Source organism: Geotrypetes seraphini, chromosome 1 (genome assembly GCF_902459505.1).
Source record: "Geotrypetes seraphini chromosome 1, aGeoSer1.1, whole genome shotgun sequence".
Taxonomy (NCBI): Eukaryota; Metazoa; Chordata; class Amphibia; order Gymnophiona; family Dermophiidae; genus Geotrypetes; species Geotrypetes seraphini.
Genome location: NC_047084.1, coordinates 70,629,259 through 70,651,739, shown reverse-complemented (window position 1 = coordinate 70,651,739; position 22,481 = coordinate 70,629,259). Strand labels below are relative to the sequence as shown.

The following is a 22,481-nucleotide window of genomic DNA, read 5'->3' as shown; positions in this document are numbered from 1 at the left end:
ATTCCATCTCAACCAATCCATTGTCCTGCCTGTTTTCTTTCCAAAACCTCATTCTCATTCTGGGGAACAAGCTCTGCATACTTTGGATTGTAAAAGGGCTCTAGCTTACTATCTAGAGCGTACTAAACCCCACAGATCAGTTCCCCAACTCTTTCTGTCCTTTGATCCGAATAAATTGGGACGTCCTGTTTCTAAACGTACGTTGTCTAATTGGCTGGCAGCGTGCATTTCATTCTGTTATGCTCAGACCGGACTGACACTGGAAGGTTCTGTCACGGCCCATAGAGTCCGAGCAATGGCAGCATCTGTAGCTTTCCTCCGTTCCACTCCTATTGAGGAAATCTGCAAGGCTGCTACTTGGTCCTCAGTTCATACTTTTACATCTCATTATTGTCTGGATGCATTCTCCAGACGGGATGGACACTTCGGCCAATCTGTTTTGCAAAATTTGTTTTCCTAATGGCCAACCTTCCCTCCATCCCTCTTTTTGTTAGCTTGGAGGTCACCCATCAGTCAAGAATATGCTGCCTGCTTGTCCTGGGATAAAGCACAGTTACTTACCGTAACAGGTGTTATCCAGGGTCAGCAGGCAGATATTCTTGCGTCCCACCCACCTCCCCGGGTTGGCTTCTTAGCTGGCTTATCATAACTGGGGACCGCGCGCCTCTGTCGGGCGGGAAGGCACTCGCGTGTGCGCGGTGCGGCATGCCAGAACTTTCCAAGTTCTTAGAGTGCAATCACTCTAAAATTGTCCGTACCGGGGCTCCGTCGGTGCCGTCACCCATCAGTCAAGAATATCTGCCTGCTGTCCCTGGATAACACCTGTTACGGTAAGTAACTGTGCTTTAATGTCAATGGCCTGAATCATGTAATCAAAAGGAAAAAGGTATTATCATTTTTAAAGAAGCAAAACGCGGATGTTTATTGTCTTCAGGAGACCCATCTTAATATAAAGGAATCACAGAAACTAACGGGTGGGTGGGTGAAAGAATGTTTTTTTGCTCCAGCAGAGGGTAAAAAAGCAGGAGTAGCAGTTCTTATAAATAAAAAGTGTATGGCCAATTTTAAGATAGTAAATTCGGACCCACATGGAAGATGGCTACATGTTGATATAAGTATGGGAAATAATGCCCTGACGTTGTTCAATATATATGCCCCTAATTCGAATCAATCAGTCCATTAATGGATAAAAAACCAGGTAAAAGTATAAAATCTTTAGGTTTAGATAATTTGGTTCAATCATGTGATTTGAAGGATATATGGCGTATTCTTCATTTTAATGATCAGGAATTTTCATTTTGTTCACAGGTTCATAAATCATTTTCAAGAATAGATTATATTTTTATTTCATCACATAAGGTGCAGCAAGTGATTAAGGCTTCCATTGATCCCATTATCATTTCGGATCATGCGGGAGTATGGATAGATTTACAATTAGATCAATTAGAAAATAGAAGACCTCTTTGGAGATTTGATAATGCATTGCTTGTGGATGAAAAATTTTTGGAAAATTTTAAAACACAAATTAGTGATTTCTTTCAAATTAATTTAGTGGAAGATACATCTATTGAAAATGTATGGGGCGCTTTTAAAGCGACTATGAGAGGTCATATTATATCACATTCGGCTTTTGTTAAGAAACAGATTAAAAAACAGTATATAGAGTTAGAAAAAGAAATTAAAATACTAGAAACTAAATTGGTAAACAAATGGGAACATGATGTATTACAAGCTCTTTTGAAAGCAAAAGGTAAATATAACGAATTAGCTTCAAAAATGATAAGAAGAGACTTGTTTTCCAAACAGACAATGTATTATGGAAATTCTAATAAGGCGGGAAGATTATTGGCAAATTATCTTAAAGTAAAAAAAAGAAGAACTAACATTAATGGGATAAAAGATGATAATGGTATAATAACCAATCAAACGGATATAATTTTAAAGCAATTTCTAAAATTTTATAAGGACCTGTATTCTTCCGAGCCTTATTTGGAGAGGCAAAAAGATGGTAAAAATTTTTTAGATTTAATTATTGGACCTAAGGTTCCTGATCATATAAAACGGAGTTTAGATGAACCTATATCATTAAAAGAATTAGAAACAGCGTTGAGATCTCTTAGAGTTGGATCCGCTCCAGGTGGTGATGGTTATACAGTAGAATTTTATAAAACATTTCAAAATGTCCTTTCCCCATATTTACTAAATTTATATCAGACACAACTTATAAAAGGTGATATTAAAGGTACTATGGCTGAATCAATAGTAATTGTTTTGCCTAAGCCAAATAAAGATCCTACTTTGGTTTCGAACTACAGGCCTATATCTTTAATAAATGTTGATAACAAACTTTTGGCGAAAATTTTGGCTTTGAGATTAGCCAAAGCTCTCCCACATATTATAGACACGCATCAGACGGGTTTCGTTGCTAAAAGACATTCCTCTAATAACTCTAGATTATTGTTTCATATGTTAAATTTATCAAAAAAAATGGATGAACCGGCTTTTACAGTTTCCTTGGATGCAGAAAAAGCGTTTGATAGGGTAGAATGGAATTTTATGTATCAGGCTTTAGAATGGTTTGGTATAGGTTCTGGATTTATATAAATGGTAAAAACATTGTATAGCTTCCCGATTGCAAGATTAAATATTAATAATATGATATCTGATGGTTTTCAATTGCAGAGGGGAGTTAGATAAGGTTGTCCTTTATCTCCTTTGTTATTTGATGTTGTATTAGAACCCTTATTGTTAGCAATACAGCAAGCAAGGGGGATACAGGGTATTCCATATTCTGATATGGAATATAAAATTTTGACTTATGCGGATGATATTTTACTTTATTTGAGGAATCCAGAGTCTACCTTATCTTGTCTATTGGAATTAATTGATATGTTTGGCAAATTTTCAGGTTATAAAATTAATTGGAGTAAGTCTGAACTTATACCTTTAAATGTTCATTGTGTAAAAGGATTATTTGTCGCTTTTCCGTTCATATGGAAAGAAGAAGGATTTAAATATCTTGGCATTCAAGTTAAAAATACAATTGAAGATACAGTAAAAGAAAATGAAAAATTTGTATTGAAAAGAGTTACAGAGTTATGTGAGCAATGGAATCCGTTACATCTTTCTTGGTGGGGGAGAGTTCAAACTATTAAAATGATGATCTTGCCTGTAGTTTGCTACCAAATGAGTATGATACCTATTTATTTTCAGGGGTCCTTTTATAAAAAGCTTAATAGCATTTTAACGAAATTTCTTTGGCTTGGTAAAACACATAGAATAGCTTTGGTATTTTTGCAAAAATCAATTAAGAAGGGAGGGGTAAATTTTCCAAATTTTTATAGGTACCATCAAGCCTATATTTTACATCAGGGTATGTATTGGATCCTCCCAGAACTGATAGATAATGCACCGGATTGGTTATATTTGGAATGGCGCCTTATGTTTCCCCTAAATTTAGTTCATCTTCCAAGTATCAACATGCCTAGAAGATACAGAGAAAATAAGATATTAATGGATACTTGGAAAACGTTGAGGTTTATTAGTAAATTAACACCTGTCCCAATAAACAAGTCAACTAATCAATCTTTATGGATAAACTCCAAGATTAAAATTGGCGGAGCTCAAATCCTTTGGAAGGACTGGATTATTGCAGGCATTAGATCTCTGAATGATGTTATTTCGGAAGATAAACTGCTGGAATTTTCACAATTGCAACATAGATTTGGTCTTAGTAAAAAACAAAGTTTTAAATGGTTGCAATTGAAGCAGGCCATTCAGGTTGGGTTCCCTGAATGGAAAACATTGAATAATCAATATAGTTTAGAGTTCTTATGCTTCCAAGCAGACTTCCTAGGGCATCAAGCCGCATTGTGGTATAAATTAATATCTGGATATTTGAATAAAAAACCAAAAAATGGTCTAAGAGACATTTGGAGCATTGAGATTAAGCATCAAATTACTGCATCTCAATTGCCACTAATTTGGTCTTGGAGAATGAGATGTACAGTGTCAGCATCTATGAGACAAACTTGGTTCTTTTTATTACATAGAGCTTTTTGGACCCCTACACGTTTGCAAAAATTAGATAGTTCTAAGTCCAATAAATGCTGGCACTGTAATCTGGAACCTGGGACGTTGGATCATTTACTGTATCATTGTCCCTACATTAAAAGTTTTTGGAATGCAATTTGGCCACAAATTAATAAATTGATGGAAAATCATGTAGCAATATCATATGATACAGTGTTATTTGGAATGATGATGAGAAAAAAAAGTCAAATTTCACCAGAAAATAACAAGCTTTTACTAGTCATGACAGGGGTTGCCATTCAGCATATAACCAATAACTGGAAGAATCATAGTAACCTTAATTATACATTTTGGTGGAATACAATTTGTCATATATTCAAAATGGAAAGAGTAATAGCAATACAAAGAGGGATATATCCTAAATTTATAAAAATATGGGGGCCATTGACAAAGTAATGTACTGAATGAATAGTAGGATTTATCTTCTTCTTTTTCTCGTCTTCTTTATGGCACACATGGAGGGGTGTAGTGAAAATAATTTTACATAACATGTTATAATATGGTATACAATATGTATAAGGTGATTGGAAAGTACTTGAAGGTTGGGAGGTGGGAGAGGGGATAAAAAAATTTGTTCAGAATATTATGTAATAGATATAAAAGTGATATTGTGTATTCATTAGTTGTAACTCAATATTTTGTACACTTCATGTAAAATATGAAAATGAATAAAGAATTATAAAAAAAAAAAAAATACACTTTTTCCCCAGAATATAACATTTGCTCAAAAACAATTTCTCAGCAGAGGTATAAACAGAAAACATAGAGAAATGAGCAAACAGCATATGAAATACAGAGACAGAGACAAGAACACGTAACAGGCCCCGAAGAAAGGAAGCCAAAGCCCCCCAAAAGCTCTGAATACCTTCACAACCCCAAAGGCCATGACACTGCCCTGTGGGTGAAACGCAAAAAATTATTTTACAAAAATGAGTCAGAAGGGAGAAAACAACTCCTAATCTAACTTTAACATATGGAGAAACAATGTCAATACTGAGAGTACAAAAAAGTACTTATCTCCGTTGGCGATGTTGATGATCAAAGTATGCCTTTCGAAGTCCGTGTTGGAAATCAGCTCTACAGAGCTCCGTTATGGAGGCAGAAACCTCCTTCCTCAGGAGCAACGCACTGGGAGATGGCAAAATACGCCTGAAGAGTGATCATGAAACTCCAAATAGTTGAATCAATATGATACTTCGGCAAGGAGAACGCCCACAGTAATCCTGGAGATCAAGGGAAAATGTGATGAGGTCAAAGAAGATGTGATGAACTCATCTGCTACGTCATGGCAAGATAGACAACTATTTGGAGTTTAATGATCACTCTTCAGGCAGAGTGTTTATTGGGTGTGTTCTATAAATAATTTTTGTGGTGATTTTGAACATTATAAAACAACAGGTCCTAGGATGTATTACACTTATTAAACCCCTTTGGGTTATTAAGGTACCTGGATCTGTTTGTTTGTTCAATGAGTTTTCATTTTTGGGTTTTGTTTTTGTGAATAATTTTTAAAGGCATTTCTGATGGTAAAATTTAGCTTTACTAGCAGGAATGGAAGATCTACTTGATGTGCAGCAGGGTCTCAAAGTCCCTTCTTGAGGGCTGTAATCCAGTCGGGTTTTCAGGATTTCCCCAATGAATATGCATGAGATCTATGTGCATGCACTGCTTTCAATGCATATTTATTGGGGAAATCCTGAAAACCCGACACACATACTTTCATTCTGAAAAGCCAGCACAATCCACACAGAGAAGAGTATGTGTATACTTACTACGCCACTGTGCAAAGCTAAAAAGTGGGGTGGGGTGGAGTGGACCAAGCACCATCTTGATGGGGGCACTAGCACCTCTCCGCCCCCCATGCTACACTCACGCCCTCCCTTCCTGCCCCCGTACCTCTTTGATGGGCTATGGGATATCTAAGAGGGTAAAGTTAGGGGAGTGGGTCTTTAGTGTGGGCAGACTTGATGGGCTATGGCCCTTTTCTGCTGTCATTTTTCTATGTTTCTAATTACTCTAGCTTGCTGCTCATGCCAGCTTGGTTCCCTCTGAAATCACTTCTGGGTCACGGGGCCAGGAAGTGACGTTAGAGGGAAAACCTGTGCTATCGTGAGCAGCAGGCCAGAAAAGCTGCTCGTGCTGGCGAAGATTTAATGAGGCATGGGGGTAGAAAGGGAGGATGCGAGTGTGGTATGGGGTGTGGAAGCGGTGGGGGGCAGAGAAGAGGGTGCAGGGGGGTGGGGCACACAACCGCCCCAGGCGCCTCCTACCCTCGCTATGCCACTGCCTTTGCACAGTTATAAAATGACATGTATCTGACCAAAGAATGACAACATTTCATTGCTGCTTCTGCAGGATGTCTACACTGAAATTATGAAGTTTGAAAAATCGCACAAGAGTCCACCTAGTAGCGTTCAATCCATTGACAGGTAATGACCAGATAACTTTTACATAGGAAGAAATTGGAATTGCTGACAGTTTGGAGTTCCTATTGACTGTGAGTCTTACAAAACAAAAATGCTTGATTTCTGTACCCTCAGTTTATTGACATTGTGAACTGCCAGTGCAATCTTAATTGCATTTAGAAACAGAAAAATGCACATTAGTGTAAAATGATGTGGCTCCATAGTTGAATAAACTGTTCATTTCATGACCCCTTTGACCAAAGTCCAATATATGTCTAGTATCAGGAGTCACAGAAACAGGTGTTTATTTTTGAAACATACATCTGTGTCCAGTCAAATTGTTTCTATGATTGTTTCCTTTTGGTGGATATTTGAGTCCATTTGTTTGCTCCTGTGACTCTTCGCCTTTGAATGGATGTTTGTGCTAGTTCATTATTGGCTTTTGTATGGATTTCTTATAAACCGATTTATTAGCCACAATATCGGACCCTGTGGCTTTTTTTTATTATGGAAGGTTCCTGGTCTACCCCTGCCCTTTTATTTTTTCGGTTTGTCATTTTGCAGGGTTTCCTTTCTATTTATTTGCTATTTGTGGCTTTCCTGTAACCAAAGTTAATTATTTTTCTCTTCAACTTTTAATATTTATTTTTATTGGAAGTAATTAGGTGTTTTTATTTAAGCAATAGCGCCTTTTGGGGAGGGTCCATTTGTCTATCCATATGGATCTGTTTGTTTGTTCAATGAGTTCAGAATGAGGTTCCTCTTCTTTTTCCATTTTAATGGGTAATGCCTGTCCCCATTTGTTGAACAAATCCAGTAAAAGAGATGCTCTCAGGTGGAGGACGAGGCGAAGAATCAGAAGGTTTTCTGTAGGACTCTTCTGCATAGTATTCTGGTAAGTCCTCACTTAAGTGAATGGAGACATCAGAGTCAGATTATTCAAAGTACTAAGTGCATCAGGGATTCTGCATCAAGGACAGCATTGGGCTTGCATCGGGGTGAATAGGGAATAATTCCTCCATTGATGATAATGCATGTGTTGAGTGGGCCCATGCTGACTCTAATGCTCAACTTTTAGTGTGTGTGTGAGATTTTGTTCTTGATCGTGCTTCAGTGCATCCGTGGGCTGGGCTGATGCAAGCATGGAAGCTTTTAGAGTCTTTGTAGACTGTATCTGCAGTAGCATCAAAAGCTCTTGTCTGAGCATAGCCCATATCTCCTCCTTGAGAGCCTGTTTTGGTACCGAAAGACAGTGGCATGGTAGCAGTCTACTGTACTGGTTAATGTGGCGTAGGAGACCTCGATGTTAAGGTATGCAAATGTGGAGACACCAACTGGATGGATGGTTGTCTGTGCATTGATGAAATCAATGCTTGGGAGAATGCAGTGGCATGCCTAGAAGGGGAAAGAGACTTGGGAGTACTGGTTGACAAGTCGATGAAGCCATCCCCGTAATGTGCGGCGGCGGCAAAAAGGGCAAACAGAATGCTGGGAATGATTAAGAATGGGATCACAAACAGATCAGAGAGGGTTATCATGCCGCTGTACCATGCCATGGTATGCCCTCACCTGGGGTACTGCATTCAGCACTAATCACCATATATGAAGAAGGACACAGTACTACTCGAAAGGGTCCAGAGAAGAGCGACCAAAATGGTTAAGGGACTGGAGGAGTTGCCATACAGTGAGAGGTTAGAGAAACTGGGCCTCTTCTCCCTTGAAAAGAGGAGACTTGAGAGGGGACATGATTGAAACGTTCAAGATAATGAAGGGAATAGACTTAATAGATAAAGACAGATTGTTCACCCTCTCCAAGGTGGAGAGAATGAGAGGGCACTCTCTAAAGTTAAAAGGGGATAGATTCGTACAAACGTAAGGAAGTTCTTCTTCACCCAGAGAGTGGTAGAAACCTGGAATGCTCTTCCGGAGGCTGTTATAGGGGAAAACACCCTCCAGGGATTCAAGACAAAGTTAGATAAGTTCCTGCTGAACCAGAACGTACGCAAGTAAGGCTAGACTCAGGGCACTGGTCTTTGACCTACGGGCCGCGGCGGGAGCGGACTGCTGGGCATGATGGACCACTGGTCTGACCCAGCAGCAGCAATTCTTATGTTCTTAAGAAAATATGTGCTTCTTAGTATGTGCTGCATCTTTTGATGCCTGAGGCATTGGTAAAAATGAAGTAGAGTCCTGGTGGTGCATTGAGCTCGATGACCAATGTTCATGATGTGGCATCAAAGCAGGTAGTGCCAATGTCAATGCTGGAGTTGCAGGAACCTGGGTTCTGAGTCCCTGGCCATACTTGATGTCAATGCTGATGTGGTACTGAGTTTATGGGCTTTAAGTGGCCTCTTTTGCATATGGGAACACATGAATTACTGTCTACCAACAAATAGGAATAAATATTAAAAGCTGAAGAGAAAAATAATTGATTACCTTTGGTTAAAGGAAAACCACAAATAACAAATAAATGGAGAGGAAACCCTGCAAAGGGACAAAACTGAAAAAAACAAAGGGGCAGGGGCAGACCAGGAACCTTCCATAATATATAAAACTCACAGGGTCAGAGAGTGTGGCTAAAAAAATCTGTTGCTGGACTGTATTTCATGTGTGAATTACAAGAACTGTTTGAATACAATTTCAGTGCAATATAAAGTGGACAGATTAAGAACGAGAATCTCAGCTTGAATGAATTGAAAAAGCATTTCAGCTGAGTGGATTTCTACCACATGATGGATCAAAAAATTCAGTCTTTCTGTTGCAAATCTTAAGGAACATGTGACTGTGGAAAAGGTTGCGTGTATGGTTTAAAGTTTGTAATACATTTAAATTTAGGTGCTAGCACATGCTATGAAGACAATTGTAATAAAGTTAAGGTGATTATTAATATTTTGTGTTTTATTATTTGCATGCCTACTATCTACTTTAGGGTTGCCATATGTCTGGGAAAACCTGGACATGTCCTCTTTTTAGAGAACCGTCCGGGCGCCTGGAGGGATTTCTAAAATCCAGCAGTTTGTCCGGGTTTTGGAAATCCTGAGCTCGGAGGCTGCATCTGAAAGCCTTTGTGCATGTGCGGATGGCACCATGATGAAGTTGTACACACGGACACATGTGTGTGACGCCGTTGCGTCGATGTCCACACATGTTTGAAGGCTTTCAAATGTGGCCTTCGAGCTCAAAGAGGTTCATGTTGGGGCGGGGCTAGGGGAGAAATGGGGTGGAACCATAAGTGGAACAGGATGGGGCCACACATCCTCTTTTATCAAAGAGAAAATCTGGCAACCCTAACTTACTTTATAGGCAAATTTCACACATTCATTAGAGATATCTTGAAAACCCAACTGACTGGGCGTCACCCAGGACAGCTGTAAGAACCATTGCATTACATTGTCTGTGACTGTTGGGTACAGGACTGCAATGATGCAACATAGCTTACAAAGAATTAGATAAGAAATCTGGATTTCTTACACAGTTTTGTTCTTTGAATATTTTTGAGAACTGTGGAGCTGCAGATAATTTCAAAGAGCACTACAAAGAGGACTTGGAGGAAGACTTTATGGATGATGTTTTCCACCTTATCTCAGTGTTTTGAAATATAGACACAACAGCAATGCACATGAAACTTAGGGGTCCTTTTACTAGAGTATGCTAACGATTAGCATACACTAAGTTCTATGAAGCCCATAAGTATAAAATATGCTAACTTAGTTAGCCGTTGGCACACACTAATTGTTAAAATGTGTTAATCTGGCAATGGTGTGTAATTGGAAGGTAGGCATACACATGGACAGTACTTGAACAGAGCTTGAGCAGAGTGCGCAGTTACATGCATAAATTATAGAATACTATCATTTATGTGCTTGTTTTCACATTTTAGGTATGCACATTTTTTCTAGCTCTTTGCCAAGTGTAAATTCTTACAACTAAATTATATATCCATTTATAACCTGATTTTTTTATATTCACACTGTTACTCTGCTCTGCTCTTTATGGAGGAAATGAAAACCAATGTTTGTATATGACTTTGAAACACCACCAAATGAGTACATTAAAGTAGCTCTACACAAAGTCATGAGATATACTTTAAAAATTGGGAGACCCCTTAATCAGTACAAACAGCTTATAGAAAAATAGATACTACATATAGAAAACAAACATGTCCAGGATTTGACAGATCTCAACTTCAACATCATTCATTGATCATGGAATCTGCCCTCAAGCGTGCATGCAGCTCACGTTCTTATTATTCTGTTCCTCTAGGAAGAGAAGCCAGAAAGTTAGATTCTTTTGGCAAACATATATTCCAATCTTCAGTGATTCTTAATAGGATTATGGACTATAAATTTTACATGTCCATTTATTTTAGATCTTTGCTCAAACAATTATCTGACTTTGACCAATTTCTTCCTCCAGATTAGTTGAAGCAATTTCAACAGTTATTTAAAAGCTTGTTCAATACTAGGAACTAGAAGTTCATGGCTAGAGCTACTTTTGATGCATTTGAAGTCTGTTCCAGAACATCTGCAGTGACCATTGGCCTGTCTTTGAGCATTGTAGCACAGCCGTCCCTCAGACTATAGGAGGGCCCGGCGCATGCCACTTAACATAGGCCCCGGCATGCTTCCCCAATATGGAGGAAATCCCTGTACTGCTGAGCTTACAAAAAAGAAACAGTCATGCAGTCAGGCTTCAACAGGTAAGTTTTCACAGAATCACATTTATTTGGCACTGCAATTATCAAGGGAAAACAAAAATTTGGCGAAACATAAAGAGTTCAGAATGGCTTCCAAAAATCAAATTCCCTAGGCTAATAAAGGCTCAGGATCCTGTTCTCCATTTATTCTCTAATTCTTTTATGCTTCACTAATCCTGGAAAAGATATTTTTAGTGAAAAATGTGCCATGCTCCTGTACAGACAGTGAAAAGTACACTGTCACTTTAAGCTTTGTGAAGCTTCAAGACTGCCTGCACCGTGCATGCGCGAGTGCCTTCCTCCCTGACATCGGCTCACAGTTCCTCCGTTTTCCACAGAGCGAAAAAGTTATTTTTTTTTTTTACTCCGTCTAAAATTGTGTTGTCTTCTTGTCAACTTTTTTTTATGCCTTTCGGCTTTATTAATTTCTTATTTTATTAATAATGGTCTGTTAACAAAAATTAATAAATAAATCTTTTCTTTTTTGTTCCCTCATTCGGTCCTTCAGGGCCCTTTTTTCCCCTTTGCTGTATTGCATATTCGGTGTCAGCCACTGACTATTTGACTTTGCCTCCAAGATTTTTCCTTCCATGTCGAAGCCTTCGAGTGTCTTTAAGAAGTGCTGTTGGTGCCAGCACCCTATTTCCACCACTGACCCGCATAGCTGGTGTAAACAGTGTTTGGTGCCTGAGCATCAAGTAGACACTTGTGCTCATTGTTCTACACTACAAAAAAACTCTTTAAAGGCTCATTGTATCCAGCAAGAAAAGCTCTTTGGATTGACCATGGACTTCAGCGATAAATCCGAACCATCAGTACTGGTGGTACTGACATTGATGCCTTCATCAACATCGGATGGTGTTCCTCCTTTGGGTAAACTGGCTAAGAAGCTATCCTCTTCTCAGCAAGCATCGCATCCCTTTATGCAGGCCAAGCATCAATGCCATCAATCTCTTTATGTAAAGGCTATGTCTCTAGGGCATCCTTCCTCATCAAAGTCACCCATCCCCAAACACCCTGCAGCATTGATGGTACCGGCTGAAGGAGTTCTTCCAGAGGGAACTTGGTGAACTATTTAAGATGCAAACGGCACCGGTGCTTAGATTTACTCCCTCGGTTCTGGCCCAGCCTGAGCTTAGCACATTACATTACATTAGGGACTTCTATTCCGCCTATACCTTGCAGTTCAAGGCGGTTCCACCTATACCTTGCATCAAGGCCACACAGTACCGGCTCTGGATCTGCATTGACACAGCAACGCTCTGCATCGAAGCATCAGCACTCTGCATCAAAGTATCAATGGTCTGTATCAAAACATAGACAGATGTCAATATCCCATGGTACTGATGCCTGCTCTTCTAGATCCAAGCAAGCATCGCACAGTACCGGTTCTCCTTCTCGACATTGCTCAAGATCTACTCATTCTCAACATCATTCTTCATCGTCATTCCGAGGATTTCCAAAGATCGGAGAACAAAGAGCAAAAGAGAACCGGCATGGCTTACCATACAGGTGAAGGAAGCCATAAAAGAAAAGAAGGACTCTTTCAAAAAATGGAAATGCATAAAGACAACCGAAGCCTGGAATAAACATAAAGATGATCAGAAGAAATGTCACAAGGCGGTGAGGGATGCCAAACAGGAGTATGAGGAAAAAATAGCCCAGGAGGCCAAAAACTTCAAGCCCTTCTTTAGATACGTGAAAGGGAAAAAACCTGCAAAAGAGGCAGTGGGACCCCTGGACGACCAGGGAAGAAAAGGGTACATCAAGGAAGATAAACAAATCGCAGACAAACTAAATTCCTTCTTTGCGTCCGTCTTTACGAAGGAGGACACCTCAACAATACCTGAAGCGGAGAAAGTGTTTGCAGGAGAAATAGAAGACAGCCTCACCACAGTTGAAGTGGACTTAGACCAGATATACTATCAGATCGACAAACTTAAAAGTGACAAATCCCCTGGACCGGATGGAATTCACCCGAGAGTCTTAAAGGAATTGAAGGTTGAAATCGGAGAGTTATTGCAAAAACTTGCAAACCTGACAATCAGAACTGGACAGATACCGGACGACTGGAGGATAGCGAACGTCACGCCAATTTTTAAAAAAGGATCGAGAGGGGAACCGGGCAACTATAGGCCTGTGAGTCTTATGTCTGTCCCCGGCAAGATGGTTGAAGCACTGATCAAGGATAGCATAGTCTGGCACTTGGACGCACACGACTTGATGAAACCCAGTCAACATGGATTCAGGAAAGGGAAATCATGTTTGACGAATTTACTCCAATTTTTTGAGACTGTGAACGAGCAAATTGATAGTGGGAAGCCGGTGGACATAATATACTTGGACTTCCAGAAAGCGTTCGACAAAGTTCCACATGAAAGACTTCTCGGGAAACTACAAAGCCATGGCATAGAGGGGGATATACAAAGGTGGATAGGCAAATGGCTGGAAAACCGAAAGCAGAGAGTGGGCATAAATGGGAAGTTCTCCGACTGGGAGAAAGTGACTAGTGGTGTACCACAGGGCTCGGTACTTGGGCCGATCCTTTTTAATATTTATATCAATGACCTGGAGGAAGGAACAACCAGTGAGATCATCAAGTTTGCAGATGATACAAAACTATGCCGGGCAATCAGATCGCAGGAGGATAGAGAGGAACTCCAGAGCGACTTGTGTCGGTTAGAAACATGGGCGGAGAAATGGCAGATGAAGTTCAATGTGGAGAAATGCAAGGTAATGCATTTAGGCAATAAGAATGCGGAATACGAGTATACAATGTCAGGTGCAACTCTGGGGAAGAGTGAACAAGAAAAGGACCTGGGTGTACTGATAGATAGGACCCTGAAGCCGTCGGCACAATGCGCGGCAGCGGCGAAGAAGGCAAATAGAATGTTGGGCATGATAAAGAAAGGAATCTCGAGTAGATCGGAGAAAGTTATAATGCCGCTTTATAGGGCAATGGTCAGACCACACTTGGAATACTGCGTCCAACATTGGTCTCCCTACCTAAAGAAGGATATAAAACTGCTGGAGAGGGTGCAGAGACGAGCAACAAAACTAGTGAAGGGTATGGAGAAACTGGAATACGAGGATAGACTTATAACACTAGGATTGTTCTCCCTAGAGAAAAGGAGACTGCGTGGGGATATGATCGAGACCTTCAAAATACTGAAAGGAATCGACAAAATAGAGCAGAGAAGATTATTTACATTGTCCAATTTGACACGGACTAGAGGACATGAAATGAAGCTAAGGGGGGACAGGTTCAGGACTAATGTCAGGAAGTTCTGCTTCACTCAGAGAGTGGTTGACGCCTGGAATGCCCTCCCAGAGGAGATTATTGCGGAATCGACCGTCCTAGGCTTCAAGAGCAAACTAGATGCATATCTCCTTAAGAGAGGCATATAAAGATATGATGGACTATAAATTACGCCAGGGTACACCTGGCAGGACCTCCGCGTGCGCGGATCGCCGGACTTGATGGACCAAAGGTCTGATCCGGAGATGGCAGTTCTTATGTTCTTATGTTATCAGATTGGTACTGATGTCGAAGAAGCTCTTCTCGACATTCTCATAGTCACTGAACTCCTCAATCCAGAAAACAGCCTTCCTTTTCATCCTACAAAGAACCTCCTGCGGTGCCAGATGTTGATACTGACCTATCTCAACACAATACTGATATGAACAATGAACCTACATTATCTGCTCCAGAGTCATATGTCATCTCTTTAGATCCATCTCCTCCTCAAAGATGAATATCTCCTCCAGAGGGATTTTCATTTACCAAATACATCAGGCAAATGGGAAAAGTTTTGCATGTCAGATTGGAGCCAGACACTGAGACCAGAGCATAAGAACATAAGAATTGCCGCTGCTGGGTCAGACCAGTGGTCCATCGTGACCAACAGTCCGCTCCTGCGGCAGCCCCCAGATCAAAGACCAGTGCTCTAACTGAGACCAGCCCTACCTGCATACGTTCCAGTTCAGTAGGAACTTGTCTGACTTTGTCTTGAATCCCTGGAGGGTGTTTTCCCCTATAACAGCCTCCGGAAGAGCATTCAAGTTTTCTATCACTCTCTGGGTGAAGAAGAACTTCCTTACATTTGTACGGAATCTATCCCCTTTTAACTTTAGAGAGTGCCCTCTCGTTCTCTCTACCTTGGAGAGGGTGAACAAACTGTCTTTATCTACTAAGTCTATTCCCTTCATTATCTTTAATTTTTCTATCATGTTCTCTCTCAGTCTCAGTGTGTGGCGCAGTGGTTGGATCTACAGCCTCAGCATCCTGGGGTTGTGAGTTCAAACCCCGCGCTACTCCTTGTGACCCTGGGCAAGTCACTCAGTCCTCCATAGCCCCAGGTACATTAGCTAGATTGTGAGCCCACCGGGACAGAGAGGGAAAATGCTTGAGTACCTGATTGTAAAACCACTTAGATAACCTTGATAGGCGGTATATAAAATCCTAATAAACTTGAAACTTGAAACTTCAAGGGAGAAGAGGCCCAGTTTCTCTAATCTCTTGCTGTACGCCAACTCCTCCAATCCCTTAACCATTTTAGTTGCTCTTCTCTGGACCCTTTCGAGTAGTACCGTGTCCTTCTTCATGTACGGCGACCAGTGCTGGAAGCAGTATTCCAGGTGAGGGCGTACCATGGCCCGGTACAGCGGCATGATAACCTTCTCCGATCTGTTCATGATCTCCTTCTTAATCATTCCTAGCATCCTATTCGCCCTTTTTGCCGCCGCTGCACATTGCATGGATGGCTTCATCGATCTGTCGACCAGCACTCCCAAATCTCTTTCCTGGGGGGGGGAGGGTCTCTCCAAGTAAGGCCTCAGACATCCTGTATTCGTGTATCACTCTGAATAACTTACTACTCTGAATAACTTAGTAACATGTGCAAATTTAATCACCTCACTCATCGTACCATTTTCCAGATAGTTTATAAATATGTTGAAGATCATGGGTCCAAGCACCGAACCCTGCAGCACTCCACCGGTGATGCTTTTCCAGTCCCAGTATTGTCCATTTACCCCCCACTCTCTGTTTCCTATCCGCCAGCCAGTTTTTAATCCACGTGAGTATTTCACCCTCGATTCCATGGCTCGCAATTTTTCAAAGTAGTCGTTCATTCGGAACCTTGTCGAATGCCTTCTGAAAATCCAGATATATAATGTTGACTGGGTCGCCTTTGTCTATCTGCCTGTTCACTCCCTCGAAGAAGTGCAGCAAGTTCGTCAAGCAAGATCTTCCTTTGCTGAAGCCGTGCTGACTGGTCCTCATCAGATCATGTCCGTCAAGGTTTTCCATGATGCGGTCCTTTATCAGCACCTCTACCATCTTTCCCGGTACCGAGGACAGACTCAATGGTCTGTAGTTTCCCGGATCACCTCTCAAACCTTTGTTGAAGATTGGCTTAACATTTGCCACCTTCCAGTCTTCTGGAATCCTTCCCGATTTGATCAACAGATTGGCTATTAGTTGAAGCAGTTCAGCTATAGCCCCTTTCAATTCCTTGATTACCCTCAGACGGATGCCATCCAATCCCGGGGATTTATAATTTTTAAGCCTATCAATCTGCCTGCATACCTCTTCTAGACTGGGATTTACAGTATTAACTGCCTTTTAATGACGATATTTACCTAATGCAGTTTACAATACATTGAATAGTAATCAGGTAGTTTTGGGTCTTTTCCTTATCTATCCTGGCAGGCTCTCAATCTAACTGTACCTGGGGCAACTGTGAGTTAAGTGACTTATCTAGAGTCACAAGGAGGCAGGAATTGAACTTGCAACCTCATGGTGCTGAGTTAGCAGCTTTAATCATTAGGCCACACTCCCCTAATGTAGATCATTGTCCTCAATGGAATGTTCACAGTTTTGCAAAGCTTTTCTAGCATAGTCAAATTCCCCTTCTTAAATAACCAAAAGGGACAAGAGTCCAATGCATAGAAGGAAGTTATAAAAACATAAGAATAGCCTTACTGGGTCAGACCAATGGTCCATCAAGCCCAGTAGCCCATTCTCACGGTGGCCAATCCAGGTCACTAGTACATGGCCAAAACCCAAGAAGTAGCAATATTCCCTGCTACCGATCCAGGACAAGCAGTGGCTTCCCCTATGTCTTTCTCAATAACAGACTGTGGACTTTTCCTCAGGAAATTGTCCAAACCTTTCTTAAAATCAGCTACACTATCCACTCTTACCACATCCTCTGGCAACGTATTCCAGAGCAAACCTGACTGCTGCATTTTGTATCAGTTGTAGTCTCTGCATTTGCTTCTGGGAGATTGCCAGATGAGCAATGTTACAATAATCAAGATGGCTTAGTATTAGGGATTGTACCAGAATTCTGAATGCTGAAGCGTCGAAGTATGCTCTAATGGACCTAATTTTCCAGAGAGTAAAAAACCCCTTTCTGACTAGGGAGTCCACATTGTCTTTCATGGTTAGACCTTGGTCCAGTATTACCCCCAGAACCTTCATTGAAGGTTGAATAGGGTAGTTGAGATTGTTAATGCGTAGTGGTGTTGTAGTGACAGGTGGGTGTGATGAGGCTATAAAGAATTTAGTTTTATCTGAATTAAGCTTCAGTCTGAATTCTGTGGTCCATTGTTCCATCAGGTTTAGTGCTTCTGTTGCCGTGGGGGTGGTTTCGGAGGGAGAAGTATTGAACAAGATAATGATTGTAAAGTCATCCGCATAACTGAATAATTTTATACCCCGCTGGGCCAGCTGCACGCCTAGTGATAATATATAGACGTTGAAGAGTAGTGGGGATAATGGAAACCCCTGTGGAACGCCTGATGGGTTTCTCCATGTTTTAGAGAGGTTGCAGTTGAAACGTACTTGATAGGTGCGGGACGTAAGGAATCCTCGGAACCAGTCAAATACCTCACCTCTGATGCTGATTGTGTCTAAGCATTGTAACAATTTCTCATGATCCACCAAGTCAAAGGCCGAGCTCATGTCGAACTGCATGATTAAGGCATTATGGCCCTTGCTGAATAAGTTGCGTAAGTATTCTAGGGTCGCTGCAATCACCATCTCGGTGCTAAACAGAGGTCTGAAGCCAGACTGGGTTTCATGTAGTAGAGAGAGCTGATCAAGGTAGTCCATCAATCGGGTATGTACTAAACCTTCCATTATTTTTACGAAGAATGGAATGGATGCTACCAGTCTATAGTTGGTTACTGATGTTAGGGATTGTTTACGATTTTTTGGAATTGGGGTGATTATAATGTGACCATTATTCGTTAGGAATTTTCCATTTTTGAACTTATTGGTCAGATAACTCCACAGTGTTAGTTTAAAGTCTAATGGGGCTGCTTTCATAATGTCAGGGGGACAGGGATCTAGAATGCAGTGTGATTTAGTATACTTGTTATAGAGTTTGATGAAGTTATTCCATTCTAGATCCTGAAAGGAGTTCCAAAACATATCCACTGGTATTTCATTTTCATGTATGTTGGCTATTTGATGTGCATGTATGTTGTTTGTTGGACAATTGTTCCTTAGGTTCATAATTTTTGAGTCAAAGTGTTGTGCTAGATCGTCTGCTGATGGAAGTTTCGTGTCGTGCATGGATTGATTGTGACGTGTGGTATCAAATAAATTTGTAACCAAGTTGAACAGTTCTTTAGTGTTGACTCCTTTTGAACTCATATTGGATGTATGAATTTTGGATGAGTAGAATGCTTTTTGTTTTTCTTTTATCAATTGTTTGTAGTACTTTATGTTGGATCTCCAATTGTTCCGGTTTGATATTTCTCCCGTTTTATTCCAGATCCTTTCTAGTCGTCTTACTGATTGTTTCATTTTTAATAGTTCAGAGTCGAACCATTTATTATATTTATTTGAGCGGTTTGTTCTGTTTCGTTTAGGGGCAATTTTATCTAAGATGGATGTGCTTGTTTTCGTCCACTGTTCCCAGAAATCATCCTCTTCATCTATTTCCTCACGTGATTTGTAATGTGCCCAGTATGCCTCTGGGTTGATGTGGCCCCTTGTGAGATGTTCTTTTTTTATCTTTGGGTGAGTTTTTGCTTTTGGTTGATTCCAGATTAAGTTAAAGTAGTAGGTGAAATGATCGGACCAGATATCTTGGCACCAGATACCGTCGGATAAAGAAATAGAAGGATTTAGGATCTCCTTTGTGGACATAGCTACCAAATCTAACTGATGGCCTTTTTCATATGTTTGTGTGGATAAAGGGAGATTGTAGTTGAGTGAGGATAGGAAGTTTTTAAAATCTTTCGTGTCGGGATTGTCCTCATTCTCTAAATGTAGGTTTACGTCTCCTGCTATAATATTGTGAGATGGAGTAATTGAATTTTGTAGAATGAATTCGTAGAAGTCCTCTCTGGCCTTTGACCAGCTTTTTGGCGAGACATAAAATAGAATGCAGGAGAGGGACTCTTCTAGATCCTTGTTACTAATTTTGCATGCTAGTATTTCTAATTGGTTGGTTATCTTGGAATCTACTAAGTCAAGTTCGAGTTCTTCCTTAAGGATGACTGCCAGTCCTCTCCCTCTTCTGTCTTCGCGGTTTAACATGTGAATTTTATAGTTATCTGGTATAAGGTCGTTTAGTATTGGATCCTCTTCAGACAGTAGCCATGTTTCCATTAGAAAGAGGCAGGCTAACTGCTTGCTGATGATCCAATCTTTGATTAAGAAAGCTTTGTTCCTTACTGATCTAGTGTTGAGGTAAGCTCAGGGAACAGAGGTAGTTGTGATGGGTATGGTGAGTGTGGTGATTTTGATGGGTTTTATCTCCCTTGTCCTTTTTTTGAGGGTACGGTGTGGTCTACCGTCACTTGTGATTACTTTAATATGATTTACTCTTTCTTCCTGTTGGTTAATTAGAAGCCTAATGGATGTGTCAGGGTAATGGAATGGAGTGAAGTTTTGGATAGAGTGAGATAACGTCCCTAACGTTATTGCTTAATAAATAGATCAATAGGATCAATAAGAGCTTATTGTTTGCTGGTTGTGATTCCTTCCTGTGTTAATTGTTATGTTGGTTTCCCGTCATTACCAATAATACGTTTGCACAAAGATTGCGGGAGGGGGGAGTCGAGAGGCGGAGCTGGTTTTCCATAAGAACATAAGAACATAAGCAATGCCTCTGCTGGGTCAGACCTGAGGTCCATCATGCCCAGCAGTCCGCTCACGCGGCGGCCCAACAGGTCCAGGACCTGTGCAGTAATCCTCTATTTATACCCCTCTATCCCCTTGTCCAGCAGGAAATTGTCCAATCCTTTCTTAAACCCCTGTACTGTACTCTGCCCTATTATGCCCTCTGGAAGCGCATTCCAGGTGTCCACCACTCGTTGGGTAAAGAAGAACTTCCTAGCATTCGTTTTAAATCTGTCCCCTTTCAACTTTTCCAAGTGTCCTCTTGTTCTTTTATTTTTCGAAAGTTTGAAGAATCTGTCCTTCTCTACTCTCTCTATGCCCTTCATGATCTTATAAGTCTCTATCATATCCCCTCTAAGTCTCCTCTTCTCCAGGGAAAAGAGACCCAGTTTCTCCAATCTCTCAGCATATGAGAGGTTTTCCATCCCTTTTATCAAGCGTGTCGCTCTCCTCTGAACCCTCTCGAGTAACGCCATATCCTTCCTAAGGTACGGAGACCAATATTGGACGCAGTATTCCAGATGCGGGCGCACCATCGCCCGATACAATGGCAGGATAACTTCTTTTGTCCTTGTTGTAATACCCTTCTTGATTATGCCTAGCATTCTATTTGCTTTCTTAGCGGCTGTTGCGCACTGTGCCGTCGGCTTCATTGTCATGTCCACCATTACCCCCAAGTCCCTTTCTTGGTTGCTCTCATTCAATAATATCCCTCCCATCGTATAGTTGTACCTCAGGTTTCTGTTTCCAACATGCAATACTTTACATTTCTCAACGTTGAACTTCATCTGCCATCTCGCCGCCCATTCCCCCAATTTGTTCAAGTCCCTTTGCAATTCTTCGCATTCCTCTTTAGTCCCAGCTCCACTAAATAGTTTTGTATCGTCCGCAAATTTTATTATCTCACACTTCGTGCCTGTTTCTAGATCATTTATGAATATATTAAATAGCAGCGGCCCGAGCACTGAGCCCTGCGGAACACCACTCGTGACCCCCATCCAGTCCGAGTAGTGGCCCTTCACCCCTACCCTCTGTTTCCTACCCGCCAACCAGTTTCTGATCCATCTATGTACGTCTCCGTCCACTCCATGGTTCTTCAGTTTCCGGAGTAGACGTTCGTGAGGCACCTTGTCAAAGGCTTTTTGGAAATCAAGGTATATGATGTCTATGGGGTCTCCTCTGTCTATCCGTTTGTTAATTCCTTCGAAGAAGTGCAATAAGTTCGTTAGGCACGATCTCCCCCTGCAGAAACCATGTTTTCAAAAGTTTGTTTCTTTCCAGGTGTTCATCGATGTGTTCTTTAATCAGTGCTTCTGCCAGTTTCCCCGGAACCGAGGTCAAACTCACTGGTCTGTAGTTTCCAGGGTCACCTCTTGATCCCTTTTTAAAGATGGGCGTGACATTGGCTATCTTCCAATCCTCCGGGATCATGCCTGTTTTCAAGGATAGATTGCAAATATGCTGCAGTAGTTCCGCTATCTCCTCCTTTAATTCCTTCAAAACCCTGGGATGGATTCCGTCCGGACCCGGGGATTTGTCAGTTTTAAGTTTTTCTATCTGCCTGTGTACATCATCAAGGCTCACTTCCATGGATGTTAATTTTTCTGCTTGATTTCCATTGAAGATTTGTTCAGGTTCCGGTATGTTGGTTGTGTCTTCGTTTGTAAATACAGACGAGAAGAACATGTTGAGTCTTTCTGCGACTTCTTTCTCTTCCTTCACCGCTCCCTTCCTGTCTCCTTCGTCCAGCGGTCCCACCTCCTCCCTAGCTGGCTGTTTCCCTTTAACATATCTGAAGAACGGTTTGAAATTTCATGCCTCCCTGGCTAGCCTCTCTTCATACTCTCTTTTGGCTTTTCGAACCACACGGTGACATTCTTTTTGATACTTCCTGTGCTCCTTCTGGTTCCCTTCAGTTTTGTCCTTTTTCCATTTCCTGAATGAATTTTTCTTATTGCCTATCGCTTCCTTCACTATTTTAGTCATCCATACTGGGTCTTTTGTTCGACCCTTTTTGCACCCCTTTCTGAATCTGGGGATGTGCAGATTTTGTGCCTCGCTCACGTGTCTTTGAAAAAAGACCAGGCATGTTCTACTGTTTGCCATTTTTTGGAAGTGTTCCTAAGTTTCTTCCTTACCATTTCCC

General features: G+C 41.1%; 1 protein-coding gene across 2 annotated transcripts in view; it reads left to right on the top strand.

Annotated features, from left to right (window-relative positions):
• SPEF2 (sperm flagellar 2) overlaps window positions 1-22,481 on the top strand; it is a 544,154-nt gene that overhangs the window by 92,624 nt on the left and 429,049 nt on the right. For both annotated transcript variants that reach the window (XM_033932867.1, XM_033932864.1), the window contains exon 6: window positions 6,448-6,521. In XM_033932867.1, coding sequence (XP_033788758.1) covers window positions 6,448-6,521 — 74 coding nt within the window. The remainder of the gene's footprint in view (window positions 1-6,447; window positions 6,522-22,481) is intronic.